The 17,801-nt window shown below is 37.4% G+C and overlaps 3 protein-coding genes across 3 annotated transcripts; 2 read left to right on the plus strand and 1 right to left on the minus strand.

Annotated features, from left to right (window-relative positions):
• Positions 1 to 11,954: 11,954 nt before the first annotated feature.
• Positions 11,955 to 14,624, plus strand: SIP5 (SNF1-interacting protein; the record flags this gene model as incomplete). The annotated part of the gene is made up of 2 exons (XM_058498238.1): positions 11,955 to 12,335; positions 12,384 to 14,624. The coding sequence occupies 2 exons, from the start codon at positions 11,955 to 11,957 to the stop codon at positions 14,622 to 14,624; spliced, it is 2,622 nt and encodes an 873-aa protein (XP_058351749.1).
• Positions 14,625 to 15,397: 773 nt separating this feature from the next.
• On the minus strand, positions 15,398 to 15,931 carry ONS95_004861 (uncharacterized protein; the record flags this gene model as incomplete). The annotated part of the gene is made up of 2 exons (XM_058498239.1): positions 15,398 to 15,807; positions 15,871 to 15,931. 2 exons carry the CDS (start codon positions 15,929 to 15,931, stop codon positions 15,398 to 15,400), a joined length of 471 nt encoding a protein of 156 aa, XP_058351750.1.
• A 281-nt stretch (positions 15,932 to 16,212) lies between these two features.
• ONS95_004862 (uncharacterized protein) lies at positions 16,213 to 17,522 on the plus strand (the record flags this gene model as incomplete). The annotated part of the gene is made up of 2 exons (XM_058498240.1): positions 16,213 to 17,160; positions 17,223 to 17,522. The coding sequence occupies 2 exons, from the start codon at positions 16,213 to 16,215 to the stop codon at positions 17,520 to 17,522; spliced, it is 1,248 nt and encodes a 415-aa protein (XP_058351751.1).
• Positions 17,523 to 17,801: the final 279 nt, after the last annotated feature.

Consider the following 17,801-nt stretch of genomic DNA (forward strand, 5'->3'; position numbering starts at 1 on the left):
ATCATAGTAAGTTATTATATTAGTTCATTATAAGAGCCATATCCTATTACATTAGCATATTTCTTATCTGTCTATAACTTCTTTTATTAATAAGAGCTAGCTATATAACTAAGGAGGCTATACTTAAAGTATAGCTTCTTTTCTTATTACTCGCTTATAACTTTCTTAGATAGCTCGCTATTACGCGGCTTTCCTTAATAACTTAGCTTCCGGAACGTTATATTAAGTTCTATTTCCCGAGGGTAAAATAGTTTCTTATTATTACTCTCTCTTCCTTAGTATATATATATTCCGGAGTAGTATTAGCCTTTTTTCTTAAGTGCCCTCTCGTAATTTCAGTTATCGATCTTAATAGCTATTTCAATAAGTTCTTATAAGTTAGTAGGCGCGTCCGATCTTACTATCTTATCTTTTACTCTATCCTTTAACCCCTTATAGTACTATACCTAAAGGGTATTATTATTCTAGCTGATCTAATTCGCGAATTACTAGAAGGCAGTAGTATATATAATTACTAACTTAACTTACTTTAAGTTCTAAATATTCCGTTCAGTAGTATAATTCTAATTAATATTACTAAAGACGCGGTTAATCCTATACTCGAAACCCTCGAAAGTTATAAAGATCTTCTAGGATTCCTTAGTTATTACTATAGAAACTCTCCTATCCTTAGTTTAGTTCTAAATATAGTTTAAGAGGAAAGTCTTAATCTAGTTAAAAGTAGATCCCCGGAGAAAGGATAAAGCCTAAAGGACTTTATTAGTTTCCGTAGCGAACTAATAACTATTAAAGCCCGTATAAAGCTTAACTTATATAAGATATACTCTAAGCTTAGATTAGTCTTTATTATAGAGATCTGAGGTAGCGATCTTAGGTATATTCTTTAAGTTGAAAACTTTAGCGGGAGCCGAGTAGTTATTCGATAATTCTTTAACAGAAGATATATTATCTTCGTGAGTTAGTACCTCTAATAAGAAGGTACTTAAAGTATAATAGTCCGGTATTTACTTACTATAAATACAGAAAGCTATAGTTAATCTCTAATAATCGAGAGGTAGGTGTATTATATAAATAGGAAGATAGTTACTAAGTATTAGAATATTATTTAAAGTTAAGTACGAAGCTCTTATCTAGTAGTAGACGTGCTAGTCTTATATAGAACCTTTATTCGCCTTAGATCCCTTAGGATACTAAATCCTTAGATCCTTAGATCTATTTTCCTATAAAGGGATCTAGGGATCTAGGGATCTATTACGTGACCTATTATTTACTATAATCTAAGTAACTATTACTACTAAAGCGTGAGTATATAGTAGTACTACTTAATTGTCCTATATTATTCCCTAGCTAGTACTACCCTATCGATAGTACTACTCCCTTGTTAGTACTAATGCCCCTATAGTACTACTAATAGTTTTATTATCATATAGGTGCTAACTGAACCGTAGCGCCAAGGGGTCCGTAATACTTATATAGAATTTTTATTCGCCTTAGATCCCTTAAGATACTAGATCCTTAGATCCTTAGATCTATTTTCTTATAAGGGGATCCAGGGATCTAGGGATTTATCACGTGACTTATTATCTACTATAATCTAGGTAACTATTACTACTAAAGTATAAGTATATAATAGTACTACTCGCTTACTCTATATTATTCCCTAGCTAGTACTACCCTTTTAATAGTACCGCTCCCTTATTAGTACTAATACCCTTATAGTACTACTAATAGTTTTATTATTATATAGGTACTAACTGAACTATAGCACTAAGGGGTCTATAATACTATCCCTCTCTTAGCTTAGTATAGTCCCCTACGCTTAAGTATAACCTTAAGAAATATCAATAGTTATTAATAACTATCTTCCTTATCTATTATATTTAGTATTATAAAGAAATTAAGTGTCGCTTAAATAAAGAAAAAATAAAGTATCTAGCTCACGCTCTATATTAAGCGTGCTATATAACTTATAAAGCCTTATTTCTTCTACTATAGCTTTTCTTATACTTACTTCTTAGATTTATCTATTTCGAAATAATACTCTAAATATATTTACTTAAAGTATTATAATTATAATACCTCAGGGTATATTAAGAGGTTTACTTCTAAATAACTTATATATTAGTTTAAGATAGGAAAAACTATAACTCCTACTCGCCTTCTAACGCCTCTCTCTAAGCCTATTAAAGATAATCTTACTTCTTAGTTCCCTACTTTTAAACCTAACGCTTACTTAGTATCCTTCTTCGAGGGCCCGGCCCTTAACTTTAGGTCTCCTTCCTTTTAAGTAAACCTAGATTTCTTTAATAGAATCCCTATAGAAGCTTAAGGTAACAAAAGTTAGATTTAAGTTCCTAAGTGTTTTCTAATTATAAGTACCTTTTCTATTTAATTAGATATTTTAGTTTACTATAGAAATACTAATAGTTAAGAATAGCTTCTACCTTATATTTAGTATTTAGATTAATTAGTTATATTTCAGTAATAAGAGCTAGTAATACTTCTAGTAGTACTAGTTCGAAGAGAGATATATAGAATACTAGGTAGATATTTATTATCTTTAGTAGAGCTAGTTAATAATTAACTAGTCCCTTAACTTTAGTAATCCTAAATAGTCCTAGCTTCTTATAATCTAATTTATAACTTAGTCACTTAGTTATAATATTTCTTCTAAGTAAGTAGACTTTATCCCTCTCCTTAAGTATTAGTCCTATATTATACTTTCTATTATAGTAGATCATAGATCTCTATATAATAAAGAGAATATCAGCTAATAATTCTTTATAAAGCTACTTAAGCCTATCTGCCTATAGTATAGCCTCCTACGCGGTTTCTTAACTAGTTATTAGTAGATTATATACTATAGGATTATACCTATAATTCGCGTAGAATAGTAATACTCTAATAGTCTCTTAATCCGCGCTATTATATATAAACTAGGCAAGTAGAAGTAGTTATACCTAGTTATCTTACTTATAGTTTATATAATACTAAAGATAAGTCTCTATTATCTAGTTAATTCGTTCTATTTATATATTAGTCTAAGGATAGAATATAGTTAATATTTTCTATTTTATTCTTAAGAGCGTAATAAGAGTTTTCTAGAACTTTAAAGTAAAGAGCTTATCTCTATCTAAGATAATCTTATCTAATATTCTATAGCTTATAAAGATTATTCTAAGGAATACTTATACTATTATAAGCGCGTCTTATATCCTAAGTACTAGTACTATATACGTATACTTCGTAAACTTATCTATTATTATATAGATCGAGTTATATATAATTCCTATAATTAGATCTCTTAAGAGTAATAACTCAATTACGAAATCTAAAGCGATTAATTTTTATAAGCGAGGTAGTATTATTAATGACTTTATAAGTCTATACGGAGTATAGTATATAGCCTTATTCCAGATATATATATCATATAATATTACTATATTTTTAATTACCTTCCTTATACTTAGGAAGTAGTATTCCCTAGATAGCTTAGATAATATCTTAGCTACCCTCTAGTATCTATAAGCGGGTAGCTTATATTAGTATATAATGAATTTAATCCTATTCCTAGTAGGTATATAGATTTATCCCTAGAATAAGAGAGTTCCTTCTAAAAAGAAAGAGAACCTTTCGCTTAGTTAATATTACTATTTAGTTATAACTAGGTTATTAGCGTAGCTTTTCTAGATTTTCTCTATAACTAGCTATCCTATTATAGCTAGCTATTAGCTATTAATAACTAATAAATCGCTATCCTTCTGTAGTATAGTATAAGATTTATAGGTTTTATTTATAAGGTACTCTAGTTTCCAGCTTAGAGCGTTAGCTTAAGTATTTTCTATTCCCTTAATATAAGAAAGTCGAAGCTTAATAGTAGAGAGTGTTTTATATTAATAAACCTGCTATTAGTTTAATTCCTTAGTAATCGTAAAGTAAATAAGATTCTTATAGTCTATTAGGATCTATACCTCGTAAGCAGCGCCTTTAAGGTAGACTTTCTATTTATATACTACGTTTATAATTACTAGTAACTCCTTATTATATATATTATAATTAAGTTCTACTAGTAATAGTTTCCGCGAATAGTAAGCGACTAGTTACTATCTTCTATCTTTACCCGGCTAGCTAAGTATAACTCTAATAGCGTAGTCCGAAGAGTCTATCTTTATACGTATTTCTTTATTAGGGGTAAAAGAAGTAAGTACTAGTTCTATAATAAAAGCTACTTTAAGTACTTTAAACACTTTTCGTACGCTATCGGACTAGTAGAATTCCTTATCCTTATAAGTTAACTTTATAAGTAACTTAGCGATTTTTAAGTAGTCTTTAATAAATCGCCTATAGAAGTTAGTAAACCTAAGGAATAATTATACTTCCTTAATATTCGTAGGCCCTATCTACTTAATAATTACTTTAATCTTTTTAGGATCTATAGCTAATCCTATAGTAGTAACTATATAGCCTAGGAAGATAACCTTATCTATATAAAAGTTATACTTTTCTAGTTTAAGTAATAAGTAAGTATCTTCTAGTCTCTAGAGAATAGCTATAATATCCTTTATATATTACTCTTCTGATTTAGAGTAAACTAGTATATTATCTAAATAGTATATACACGTTATATCTAAGTATAGCTATAAAATATTATTAATCAGACGCTGAAATATAGCTAGTACATTAGTTAAGCTAAAGGGTATAACTGTATACTTATAGTAACTAAAATAAGTACGAAATATTATTTTTTCTTCTTTACCTTTAGCTATCTTAATAAGGTTATATACTCCTCGTAAGTTAAGCTAAGTGAAAATCTTAGCTCTAACAAGTCTATCTCGCAGCTCCTTAGCTAATAGTAGTATATAATAATCCTTATTTATAGTATTATTTAATCAATAGTAATTAATATATATTTATCGCCTCTTATCTTTCTTCTCTGCGAATAAAATATTACTCCCTTATAGAGATTTAGACTCTTAGATAAATCCCTTTACTAGGTTTTTATTAATATATTACTTAATTATTATTAAGTCTATTACTAAATATTCCCTAAGTAGTTAGAATATCAGTTTAGTACTTAGTTCTAACTTAATCTAATAATCATAGTCCTAGTGTTTTAGTAAGGCTTTAATACCTTATTTCTCCTTAAATAGTACTATAAACTTCTTATATACTAATAGTATATCCTTTATTAGTAGACTTTTATCTTAGTATCTGAGCTCTTCCTTAGAAGTAGCGCTAACCTCTCGAATACTTATTACTTCTATTCCTAGTAGATAATAGTAGTTTTAATATTAATTAAACTTAAGTTTTCCTATCTACTAATTAATAATAAGGTTATACTTTTCTATCTATAGTAACCTTAGGATAATATTATACCTTCTAATCCTAATAATATCGAACTAGATTATTTCGGAGTACTTAGTAATACTTATATAGACTAGAGTAATCTGAACCTCGATTAGTCCCTTAGAGGTAATCTTACTATCTACTAGTACTAGATAGTATCCCTTATCTTTTACTTTAGTTGATAAGTAGTATTTAAGTATAATAGTAGGAGATATAAAGTTCCCTTATACTTTAGAATCTACTATTACTTAAAGCTTAACTCCCTTAATTTTAACTTCTAATATAAGATACTTATTCCTAATAGTAGTAAGTTACTATATATAGAAGTACTCTTAATATACACTATAGTTAAGGACACTCTCTTATACTTTTTAATTACTATAGCTTAAGCTGACTTTATATATAAGCCCTATCTTAAGTTTAGTATATATTACTAGGTTATATATCTCGTAATAGTATTAACTATTATTATTAATATGAACTTATATCTTATTATATCGGTTTTCTACTATGATTTCCTATTTCTCGCTTACCTCTAGTAGCGCACTAGTATTAAGAATAGCGGTATTCTAGAGTAATAAGTACTATATAAAAGTTATTAGTCCTTCCTAGCTACCGGCTATTCTTTATCTAATACGCTTATAGTCTTAGTAGACTACTTTATACTTTACCTCTTATAGTAGACCCCCTAAGCTAATAAGGCCCGGTTCTTAATAAGTAACCCCGGTAGCTATATTAGTCTAGTAATAAGTATTATAGCTAACTTAATATAAGCTTTCTTCCCTTTAAGTAACTTCCTAAATTTCACCTACTTTTAGTCCTAAGAGTTCAGGTTAAAGTAGCCTTAGTTCTAGAGTCTACTCTAGCTTCTAGGCTTCTTCCTTACTATTACTTAGTATTAGCTCTATATTATTATCCGGCTTAGAGCTATTATTATCTTAATATATATAGTCCTTAGGAGGCGTACTAACAATATCCTCCTTAAGCAGACTTATAACACTCGCGGAATCCCGCTCGCTATTACTAAAGTCACTTAACTAAGTATAAATATAATCTTCCTCGAGCTTATCTATAATTATATATCGATATATTATAGTAAGTTATTAAGTTAGTTCGTTATAAGAGCTACATCTTATTATATTAGTATATTTCTTATTTATCTACGACTTCTTTTATTAATAAGAGCTAGCTATATAACTAGGGAGGTTATACTTAAAGTATAGCTTTTTCTCTTATCACTTGCTTATAACTTTCTTAGATAACCCGCTGCTATATAGCTTCCCTTAATAACTTAGTTTCCGGAATATTATATTAAGTTCTATTTCCTAAGGATAGAACAGTTTCTTATTATTACTTCCCCTTCCTTAGTATATATATATTCCGGAGTAGTATTAGCTTTTCTTTTTAAGTGCTCTCTTATAATTTTAGTTATTAATCTTAATAGCTATCTTAATAAGTTCTTATAAGTTAGTAAGTATATCTAATCTTACTATCTTATCTTTTACTCTATCTTTTAACTCTTTATAGTACTATACCTAAAGGGCGTTATTATTCTAGCTAGTCTAATTCGTGAATTACTAGAAAATAGTAATATATATAGTCACTAACCTAATCTACTTTAGGTTCTAGATATTCCGTTTAGTAGTATAGTTCTAATTAATATTACTAAAGATATAGTTAATCCTATACTTAAAACCTTTAAAAGTTATAAAGATCTTCTAGGATTCCTTAGTTATTACTATAAAGACTCTTCTATCCTTAGTTCAGTTCTAAATATAGTCTAAGAGAAAAGTCTTAATCTAATTAAAAGCAGATCCCCGGAGAAAAGATAAAGCCTAAAGGACTTTATTAATCTCTATAATAAACTAGTAACTATTAAAGCTTATATAGAGCTTAACCTACGTAAGATATACTCTAAGCTTAGATCAGTCTCTACTATAGAGATTCAGAGTAGCGATCTTAGGTATATTTTTAGTATTAAGAGTCCTAGTAGTAGCTAAGTTATTACTTAATAATAATCCTTTAATAGAGGATATATTATCTTTATAAGTTAGTACTTCTAATAAGAAAGTACTTAAAGTATAATAGTCCAGTATTTACTTACTATAAATATAGAAAGCTATAGTTAATCTCTAATAATCAAGAGGTAGGTATATTATATAGATAGAAGATAGTTACTAAGTATTAGAATACTATTTAAAGTTAAGCACGAAGCTCTTATCTAATAGCAAATATACTAGTCTTATATAGAACCTTTATTCGCCTTAGATCCCTTAGGATACTAGATCCTTAGATCCTTAGATCCGTTTTCCTATAAAAGGATCTAAGGATCTAAGGATCTATTATATAACTTATCATCTACTATAATCTAAGTAACTATTACTACTAAAGCGTAAGTGTATAGTAGTACTACTCGCTTACCCTGTATTATTCCCTAGCTAGTATTACCTTATTAATAGCACCGCTCCCTTATTAGTACTAATACCCCTATAGTACTACTAATAGTTTTATTATTATATAAGTGCTAACTGAACTATAGCGCTAAGGGGTCCGTAACATTATAATAGAACTAATATCTTTAAGTTATAAATTATAACTATAAATTATTTTAATAAAGTTATTATATAAATATAAGCCTATATAACTTTCTAATAGCTCCTTAAATCCTATAAGTTTATAGTTTAAAATAATCTTTTTATTAATCCAAACTAAAATAATACCTAAATAAGACTTTTAATTATTAGAAGTCCAAGCGTCTAAAGTAATAGAAAAAGAATTATTTTCTTTAATACTCTCTTTAATAGAGTATTTAAACTCATCTATAGAAGTTTTATAAGTAGTATCTAAAATATTCTTTATTTTCCACTTATTAATAGTAAGCGAAGATTTATTATAGTAATTTAATAAGTCTTTAAAAGACTCTAAGTTTAATATATTAAAAGAGAGATTATTATTAATAATAAAGTTTAATATCTTATATAAAGCTTCATCTTCTATAAACTCATTTAAAGTATTTAATCGAATCCGCTTATTAGAGTCTTTATTAGATAAATTAAAGAAATTACTAGGTTTATTCTTATTTAAGTCTAATAACTCTAGTTTATCTTCTGTTTTAATATTATAAGCTATAGTAGGATGATTTATTTTATAGTGTTAAATATAATTAGAAGATTAAAATCCATCTAATTTAGTTATATTATTATATTTACATAAAGAACAAACTATTTTAATTTATCTTTCTTTATTATAATCAATATCTAATAAAGTACGAGTAAATAGCTTATTTTTAAATATATAAATCTTTTCATTATCTAAAGAAGGTAAAGTATAAGTAGACTTATTATATTTAGAATTAATATACTTATTATTTACTATAATAGTATTATTAGACGTATTATTATTATCTTCTATAATAGAAGTATTATTATCTTCTTCTATATTAATAATATTACTATTTTCGTTAATATTAGAAGTATTATTATCTTCTTCTATATTAAAAGAAGAGTTATTATTAATAATAAAAGAAGAATCTTAAGAAAAACCTTCCATTTTTTTAATTAATATAATATTTCTCTTATAAAAACTGAAAATTATAATAACTATAAAGTAATATATTATAGAGTAGTATATTATAAAGTAGTATATTATAAAGTAGTATATTATAAAGTAGTATATTATAAAGTAGTATATTATAAAGTAGTATATTATAAAGTAGTATATTATAAGGTATAGTATTTTTAAGTAGCGTGTTTTTAAGTAGTGTGTTTTAAAGTAGTATGTTTTTAAGTGATTAGAGTAGTTAACTAAAAATAAAAGATTTTACAATTTTCAAGGGAAATTACTCTGCTTATATAGATAAATCTTAGTTCTAGAAGCTTCTATATAATTATTATAATTAAATACCTTTAATAACTTTAAGTAACTTTTAATAAATTTAAGTGAATTTAAGTGAATTTAAGTGAATTTAAGTGAATTTCAATTAGGTTATAAGTCTCTAATAACTATTTTATCGTATTAGTATATACTTTAATTAATTTTTTTTAATTAATTTTAATTAATTTTTAGTATTTATTAATTAATTTTAATTAATTATAAGAATTAATTAATTAATTTAATTTTTTAAAAGGTCCAATTAAAATTAATTAATTAAAAATTAATTAATTAATTAAAAATATAATTAATTAAAATCACAACCCTGACAGTACTAAATCTTTGACTTTCCACAGAAGCTAGGGTTCGGAAATCTGTGGCCACCCTCTTTACCTTATGGATGCTATCCCGAAATGCCTAGCGTGTCTTTTGGTCAGGAACCCTGTAGATCTGGACCTGACAAGGATTTAAGCATCTCTTATCGCTCTCAGCGATCAAATCAGCGGAGTGTGTGCCCCTCTTGCGTGGCTGGTGGACTTGGTGGCTGGTGTGTGGGTGGGGCCACCAGCTCTTCCAAAGGGGTATCCGAGACAGGCAGTCGATGCTTTTGAATCGGCTCATTTCTGTTCAGTATGAGGCTGCCTGGTCTGGGAAAGACCAATGTGAATAGTAATTGGCCTGTTTTCCAATATTTCGTACCTCTAGGAACCTTGTCTCTTAATGGGTGATGGAAGCCCAGAATTCGTTGCAGACTGCAGACATTGAAGACGCCTCAATGTCCAGAAGCGAATCCGGATATCAAGCACAACTCAAAGCACTATTGATATACAGGTACTCGGAACAGCCTCAAGTACCTGAATATTATCACAAAACTATCAATGGCTGTAGCATAGGAAAAATTCGGGAAAGCCATCTTGGAAGACGGGATATTCTTCTCAGATATTTCTCGCCTTTCGGTCCTACTGTACAGAACATTAGTTGAAACTCCCATCCATAGGGCCATCGGTCAACAAAGTGGCCGTGAAGCGGTGTAACTAGAATAGGAGAAACCCCTTTTCAGAGGCAACCTCTGTGCCAACTATTGGTTAAGTTGCAGCTGGAATATCCTTGGACACCACAAGATTCAGTCCAATCGATAATACGAGAGAACGAGCCAAAACCACACTCATAAGCTCTGATAGTCATTATTGATAGCAACACAATGCAAACCTAGACTTCGTACTTGATGTCCAATTCTCGGTACCGAGTAATTGCACAATGAAATAAGCTACTAAGCCAACAAGATTTTTGACACTGCATACAACCAGCTTGGCGGGACGCCAACCAGCCAAACCGCTGGTACGTTTCGGAAGCAAAGTTGGGTACGATACTGTAGGGTCCTCCTAGTTCAATTGGAAAGTATCCCATTGTGCATGAGGGCTCGGGTACCAACGCTGAGTCTAAAGGTTGTTAGGTAGTTATGAAGTTAGCCAGTCGAGCTAGAGAAGCAAGGAACGCTTCCTCTGGCGTCTTATGCTGTAGAAGTGACTTGGCCAACCATGGCTAAGCCTAACAAATATCTGTACCTAATTCTCCCGCATGCATGACATGACAAGACATGACATGACTTGAAAATTCAGGCTGATTTTGCAGGTTGAAAGTGGAGGGGAGAGCCAGGCACGCTGCTTGGTCGTTGCTCCCAATCTCAAAACAGGATTGGGTCGAAGTTGGGCAAAGCTTGTTCCAACATGTCATCCTGGAAGGCGCTGACTAGGTAGGGAGTGGGGAGTAGGGAGTAGGGAGGTAGAGGTACTGCACTGGAATTTGGCTGCCTCTTGCTTCCTGCCTCCTGCCAATAATAATAGCTGCCTCTGTTCCAGAGAAGTATTGTATTGTAACATGGGCAGCGCGCTGGCGTGAAAGAAGGTTTACTCGTGAAACGACAAACAAAGACACACCCCAAGACAACATAACAATTCCATCAAGAACTGATCGGGATCTCCAACATTGCCAGTAGGACACCACAACGTTTACTTGCTTGACAAGATTCAGGTTGGCGAGAGCTCCAGCTCCAGCTCACTCTATCTATGCACATCGCCCCTCGTTTTGGATAGCTCGGCCGCGTATCCGATTCCCGATCAGCGCTGAAGAGCAGAGCGTCATATTTTGACTTTCCATCTCATATACTCGGACTCTGAGGAAAACGAAAACTTCACCTTTTGAAACTCTTCACCGTTCCCTCGTCCTCATCTCTACCGGCCTTCACATGCCTGCGCAACCGAAGTAAGGCATCTAAGCGCAGCACTATTATTTTACTAAATCCGGGCTGCTGGTCGACTCGAGTCAACACACCACACCGAACTCCAGTTCAACAACACGGCTGCAGCACGTCTCTCCCGGATGACCGCTTGCAACGAAAACCGACCTCGCAGCTGACTGATCGATCATTCTTCACATTTCAAGCCAGCAAATCCACACAAGCAAAGCAACACCTTCTTTGCCGCAGCTTCATCTTGAACTTCAGGCTCGTGTGATCCACACTCCATCCAGCAAGCAAGCACAAGCACCCCACGTTGAGTAAGGTCTTGGCGAGTTGGCCTGCATTGCACTCATCGTGGGTCCGATCCACGTCAATCGAACAAACCCCAACCCAGCCTCTGGCTTTCTCCCTTTCGACCCTTCGAACATCCCCTTTATTGCCTTCACCCTCGGCCTCAATGTTCAGTTGATCCAGGCCTTGCGGATCGTGAGCTTGCACCATGGGAAATAACAACACCAGAGAGGCGCGGGGTCCCGAATCCTCTTCTGCCAACGCTCGACAGACTGACTCGGCCGGAGTAAGTGGGCCAGCATCGCCCGCGGATAGACCTGCGCCAGTGTATTCTTCGCGCACCGGCAGAGGCAGCAGGCCGGACCTTTCTTTTTTGGGAATTGGAACCAGCTCTCAGAATGAAGTACCGGAACGGCGGGAGACAAAGCAGGAACGGGAAGCCCGTAAGCTGGAAAAGGAGAGAGTTGCCAGGGTGAAGGAGAGAGAGAGGAGCTTGAAAGAGGAACATGTTGATGGCGGATATCTGGTAACGATGGGCGTGTACACTGGCCCAGAAGACTTCAATAAGGCGATTGTGAGGCAGCTGATGGTATGTTGGTTTAATGGGTAGTATCTCACATATACTAACTTCTCGCAGATTGAAAGAAGGATGGCTCCCTTTTGGAGAGGACTGGATGATTTCAAGGAAGAATGGACTGAACATCAATTGGTTGCTGCTGGCAGAGGTCTTCCCATTCCTGCTGCGGATGAGATACCTTCAGATGACCTTACACGGCCCCTATCTCCGGAATCAGCGAACCCCTCCAACCATAATCTCAATAATCTCATGCCTCCTATATCATCACGGTCGCACTCTACGGCTTCTGATGCTTCCGCAACTCTTTCACCGTCACATCCAGCATTCTCCAATGCGTCTTCCCCTAGCTCTCCGTCCCCTGCACCAGCGCATTCGTCGTCGCCTTTTCGTCCTCGATCAAAGACCTTAGCTTCTCTCACGAGTGCTTCAAAAAACACACCCTCGTCTGAAATCGTTCCCCGCGAGATTCAGCTTCCTAAGGATCCATACGTAAACGGGCAGGCCATCGAGGTTTACTTGTACAAAGATTCCGCAGAATGCCCGATCTGCTTCATGTACTATCCTCCGTATCTCAACAAGACCAGATGCTGTGACCAGCCAATATGCTCGGAATGCTTTGTCCAGATCAAGAGGCCTGATCCGCACCCCCCGGAGCACCACGACCCTTCGAATCCGGCACCTCCACCAACAGAAGCAAACGTTGATTCAGAGGCACTAGTTTCGGAACCTGCCTGCTGCCCATATTGCCAGCAACCTGAGTTCGGTGTCACGTATGAACATCCACCATTTAGAAGAGGTCTCGCATATGCGAACGCGAACCAGATTGTGGGCAATGTTTCTTCAGCCATGTCATCATCCACTTCGATCAATTCTACTGGGGCAAGCCCAACACTGTCACCGTCTGCTCAAAGGCGACGAACCATTTCGCTATCTGCAAATGCTTCGACGGTCATCACGACTGACAAGGTTAGACCGGATTGGTCCACCAAGTTACAAAGTGCCAGAAACCACTTGGCCAGACGGTCTGCAGCAGCGACTGCCTTACATACTGCGGCCTACCTGATAGGAAATGGAGCCACAGTGGATCAAAGAAGCTTTGGCTTCAGCGGACGGAATCGTTTTGGGAGAAGTCACCGCGGTGAAAACAGCCCTGGAACGAGCGGTGCGGCGACTCCTTCCCCAACGACGAATGAACCTACCCCACGCAGTGTATCAGATCAACTTCATCTAATGCGTAGAGAGGCACAAGAGTCAGGGGGGGCTAGAAATCGGAGTAGGATGGAGGATCTCGAGGAGATGATGATGATGGAAGCCATCAGGCAGAGTCTTGCTGCTGAAGAAGAGAGGAAGAAGAAAATGGAGAAAGAGGCTGCTAAGGAAGCTAAGAAGAAGGCCAAAGAGGACAAGAAAAAGGAAAAGAAGGAGAGGAGAGTGTATGGAAGTGGAGCAAGTTCTGCTAGTGGGAGTGCCTTATCCTTGTCCTTGCCAAGTTTAAGCATTGGTAGGCGAAGGGGCAATAGCGGTGCAAGCAATCTTCAGAGAGAGGTTACACTCGAAGATCACGAGGTGCCAGAGTCGAAAGGAAAGGGTGTGGACCGTAGTCCTCCAAGTGCTCCATCAGCATCCAGCAGTTCTGCACCTATAGACTTCCCAGGATCAGCAAGTGGCTACGGCATACCTGGCGCAAGGCATCTCGATACAAGCACCCTTGCAGCTATTAACGACTCACATCAATCTTCAGCTTCTCCTACAGCTCCAGACAGACCTTCTCATCTCCGCCAGATGAGCAATGCCTCAAGTCCTGCTTCATCTTTTGTCGAGTCGGTACCTGGCAGTCTCCGGAACGAATTCAATACTCATGGCTCTTCATCCACAATCGACTCGCCCAATGCCTCTGGAGTCAATCTAACAGCAGGCAATACCAGCACAGATGGTGGGGATGCAGGTCCAGACTCACTTTTCAATTTCCAAAGTCTTGCAACTATGATTTCCCAGGATAGCAAGGAAGACAAGGAGGATGCTGCCAGACACATTGAACATCTTGATGGAGAAACTTCAAGGCAGAACATTAATGCTCAAAATTCAGCTGGCACATTGGAGGAGAGTGTTGCCACATTGAAAGTTAACGGTTCGGCCGACACAAATGGTGATACTATCAGTCCCGCTCAGCTTGAGCAAGAACGCACTACTCCGGAAGTTATGATCACTCCCGAAACCCCAGCGGCAAGAGATCACGGCGATGATGACGGAAAGCAACTCGGCTGGTCTGCAGACTCAACTGCGCGAGAGATAACCCAATGAGACAATCACCACAAATTGAACAAGTTTCTTTTCACGAACGAGATACGATTGCATGAATGGATTTGAGAAGGAGTCGCACTCGCGCCGCTTGTTATGCATCTTGTACTGGCTTTGGCGTTAGGTTGGTGGAGAACCTCTTTCTTTTGTCAGGGCATGGGGATGTGTTCATACGGGCAAATAGGCTGGCGCATTGGTGGTTTTCTACGTTGCATCTTCATGCTGCGGATGGCTTGCCTGGGCTTGCGATGTGTGTATAGGCTAGGTATAGAGAATGCGAAGATCATCACTCGAACACTGACCTGTAAATCATTATCGTGGTCAACTTATTCGGCTGTAACCCATCACTACTATCACATGTAGAACTCAGAGGACCAAGACAGTTTGCTCCGCTTTGTCATCGTACACATCAAGTCAAATCATACAAACCCCCTAGTGGCCACGACCTTCTGCCATGTCCGACCAACCTCAACTGGAGACAGTGCGCACAAGAGAGCCAGCTGTTCTCAAGCTCTGGGGTCGGTAAAGTTGAACTTCCAGCCGCCTGGTATGAAGGTATACCCCAATTCTCTATCTTGGCTCGGCACTCGTAGCAATCGTAGAAATGCTCTGGGTAGACAAAGGCTCTGGAACCAGCTTAAAACCTTCAGCCTCACCACGTCTCTGCCCACGCCAAATTTGTCGAACGAAAGCCCATGGCAAGCCACGACCCCTCTAGTAAAGGTCTCTTCAATCATGAAAACCAATAGATTTATATCCCCTCCCATCTTAGCTTCCTACCGTCCAACAGGCGCATAAGTCCCCGCCGACGCCGTGTTTCCATCACCGATCCTCACACCCTCACTCTTCCTCCCCTCCAACACCTTCCTCACCGCCGCCCATCCCAGTAGGCCCAGCGTGCCCGCAATGAACGTAAGGACCACAATCTGATCCTTCCTGCTATCGCGCTGGAAGCACGTAGTGAGCACGTCTTTCTCCTCAGCGTCTTTGCAGATAGGCAGACGCTGCGAGAGGCAGAAGGCTTTGTTACAGGTCAGGCAGCTGGCGGATGTGGCGCGGGTATTGAGAACAGGTGGGTTGCCCTGTGGGTGCTTTCTGAGGAGGGATGGGTTGGTGGATGTGTGGGACGAGAGCGGGATTATGGTGCTATTGGTGAAGCAAGTGCATTTGCAGAAGCTAGGTGGCGCTGGAGAATGTTAGCTCCCATTTTGAATTGATATAAGCATAGTAGAGCCGCGGGAGAGCTTACAAGCTGCGATACTGGATGTGATGAGCAGCAATAGTGCCAGGAGAGTGGTGAGGTGATTCATGTTGTCGAGCTCCGATGAGGTTCAATTCCAATGGAGTCTGGTTCAAAATGGTAGTGTAGAAATCTCGATATTCTTTTGACCTTAACACATCATCTGTATGATCAAGTAACTTCTTGCGGCAACATTGTTTAGACCTTGCAATAATGTCGTCGCATGGCTTCATCCTCAGCTGGTCCGCCTACACGGCGCTAGCGGGACCTCGCCTGACTTCCTTGTCAAAAAGTTAAGCCCGCCCATACATCGCCATCGGCATTCCTCACTCAACAATACAGCACAACACCATGCGTCGAATAGCCAGATTAGACAGGTCAATTGACCTTCTCCGCACGAGAGCGACAGTCCAAGGACCATCCACATACCTCTGCTCAGCGTGCAAGCACCATGCCTCCCCTTTCTCGACATCAACTCTCCGAGCCGCGAAGAACGGCAAAGTGACATTGACGGAGAAGCTCCGCAGGAAGATATGGGGAACAGACAATCCTCCCGGATTGGAAGATCCATACAGCGATAAAAGCGTGTTCGATCAGACAAAGAACAAGGAACAGCATCTGGAGAAGGACGAGAGAGCTGCTGCTAGGCTCAGACATCGGAGCGCCACCAAAATTGGGAAGTATTCTGGATACAAACCTGCGTCTACCTGGGATGGTTTAGAGCGAGTTGGTTGGAGCGAGGATCGTTGGGATCCGGAGAATTTGTATGCGCCGTTCGTGCCGATGGATGTCAAGACCGATAACGACGAGATCACGGCGGCGTTGCACAGGGCTATGGTCGAGGTTTTCGCTCTGCGGGAGGCTGGTTTGCCACTAGGACAGCTCTCAAATCATGCACCTGGCCAGGATTTGACCCTCGATGTTACTTTCGAGCAGTCATCTTCTGGGCCGGTGCTCAAATTCATGGATGCTGCGCCGCCGCTGGAGGACATCGTGGAGTCTCTTACCCAGGCTGGGGATGAAACTGCTGAACATGAGAATCCCACTGAGTCCGAGGAGGATGTTGCGGCTGATCGCTCGACTATTGATCCTCTGCGCCCTGATGCGGAACCAGCTGCAGAGGATACTTTAGAGAAAAGGAACCCTACTGAGAGTGAGGAAGACGTTGATGCTGATCGTTCATCTGAGGATCCTTTGCACCAAGCAAATGCTATGGAAGTTACCTATGAGGAACTGATTGCTTCCTGGGGATCGTCCTGGCTGGAAGTTTCACTTGAGAACCCTGAGATCAAGTTTGCTGTAAGTCATATATCTATATTTCGATATTCGTAATTGTGCTCTCGATACTAACAATCCGTCAGGTACTGAAGCGCATGATGCAACTAACCGGTATCCGCATTCCAGACGCCCACCTCAACTCGTCCAAGACCGCTTCCGCCCTCCTGAAGTTCCTCATCATCCCACCCAAACCTCGTAAGCTGGTCGAGGTTCTCAGCCAGAAGGAAGACCTCGTTACCCTTCCGAATGTCAGTATCTACGCAAGGCGTATCACCCCGATTGACAGGGAGAGAAGCTTGGGCAGATGGAAGGTCATTGAGAAAGAACTTGAGGAGAAGGGATTGCCTATTACCGGACATGAATCGAGGCGTGCACAGCTTTGAAATAGCAAGTTGAGAGTATATGGGTGGGGCGGATTGGATGTATTGCCGACAACATGGGGAAATTAGAGGAGAGATCCTGTGTATTATTTGTGTTATAAACAACAACAGGCTGTCTGGGATCAGTACCAAGTCATTTGTAAAGTCTAAAATATGGTTTATTACTAACATGATCTGGCTCGACCTTCAGCTATATCAGTCAGATACAGTACCTGATGAAATCACACGATCTTAGGTCCACAGCTCTTGAGAAAGCTTCCGCTGAGATATCACAAGCTTGTC

This window comes from Cadophora gregata, assembly GCF_030347475.1.
Source record: "Cadophora gregata isolate MNR1 chromosome Unknown scaffold_15, whole genome shotgun sequence".
NCBI lineage: Eukaryota > Fungi > Ascomycota > Leotiomycetes > Helotiales > Ploettnerulaceae > Cadophora > Cadophora gregata.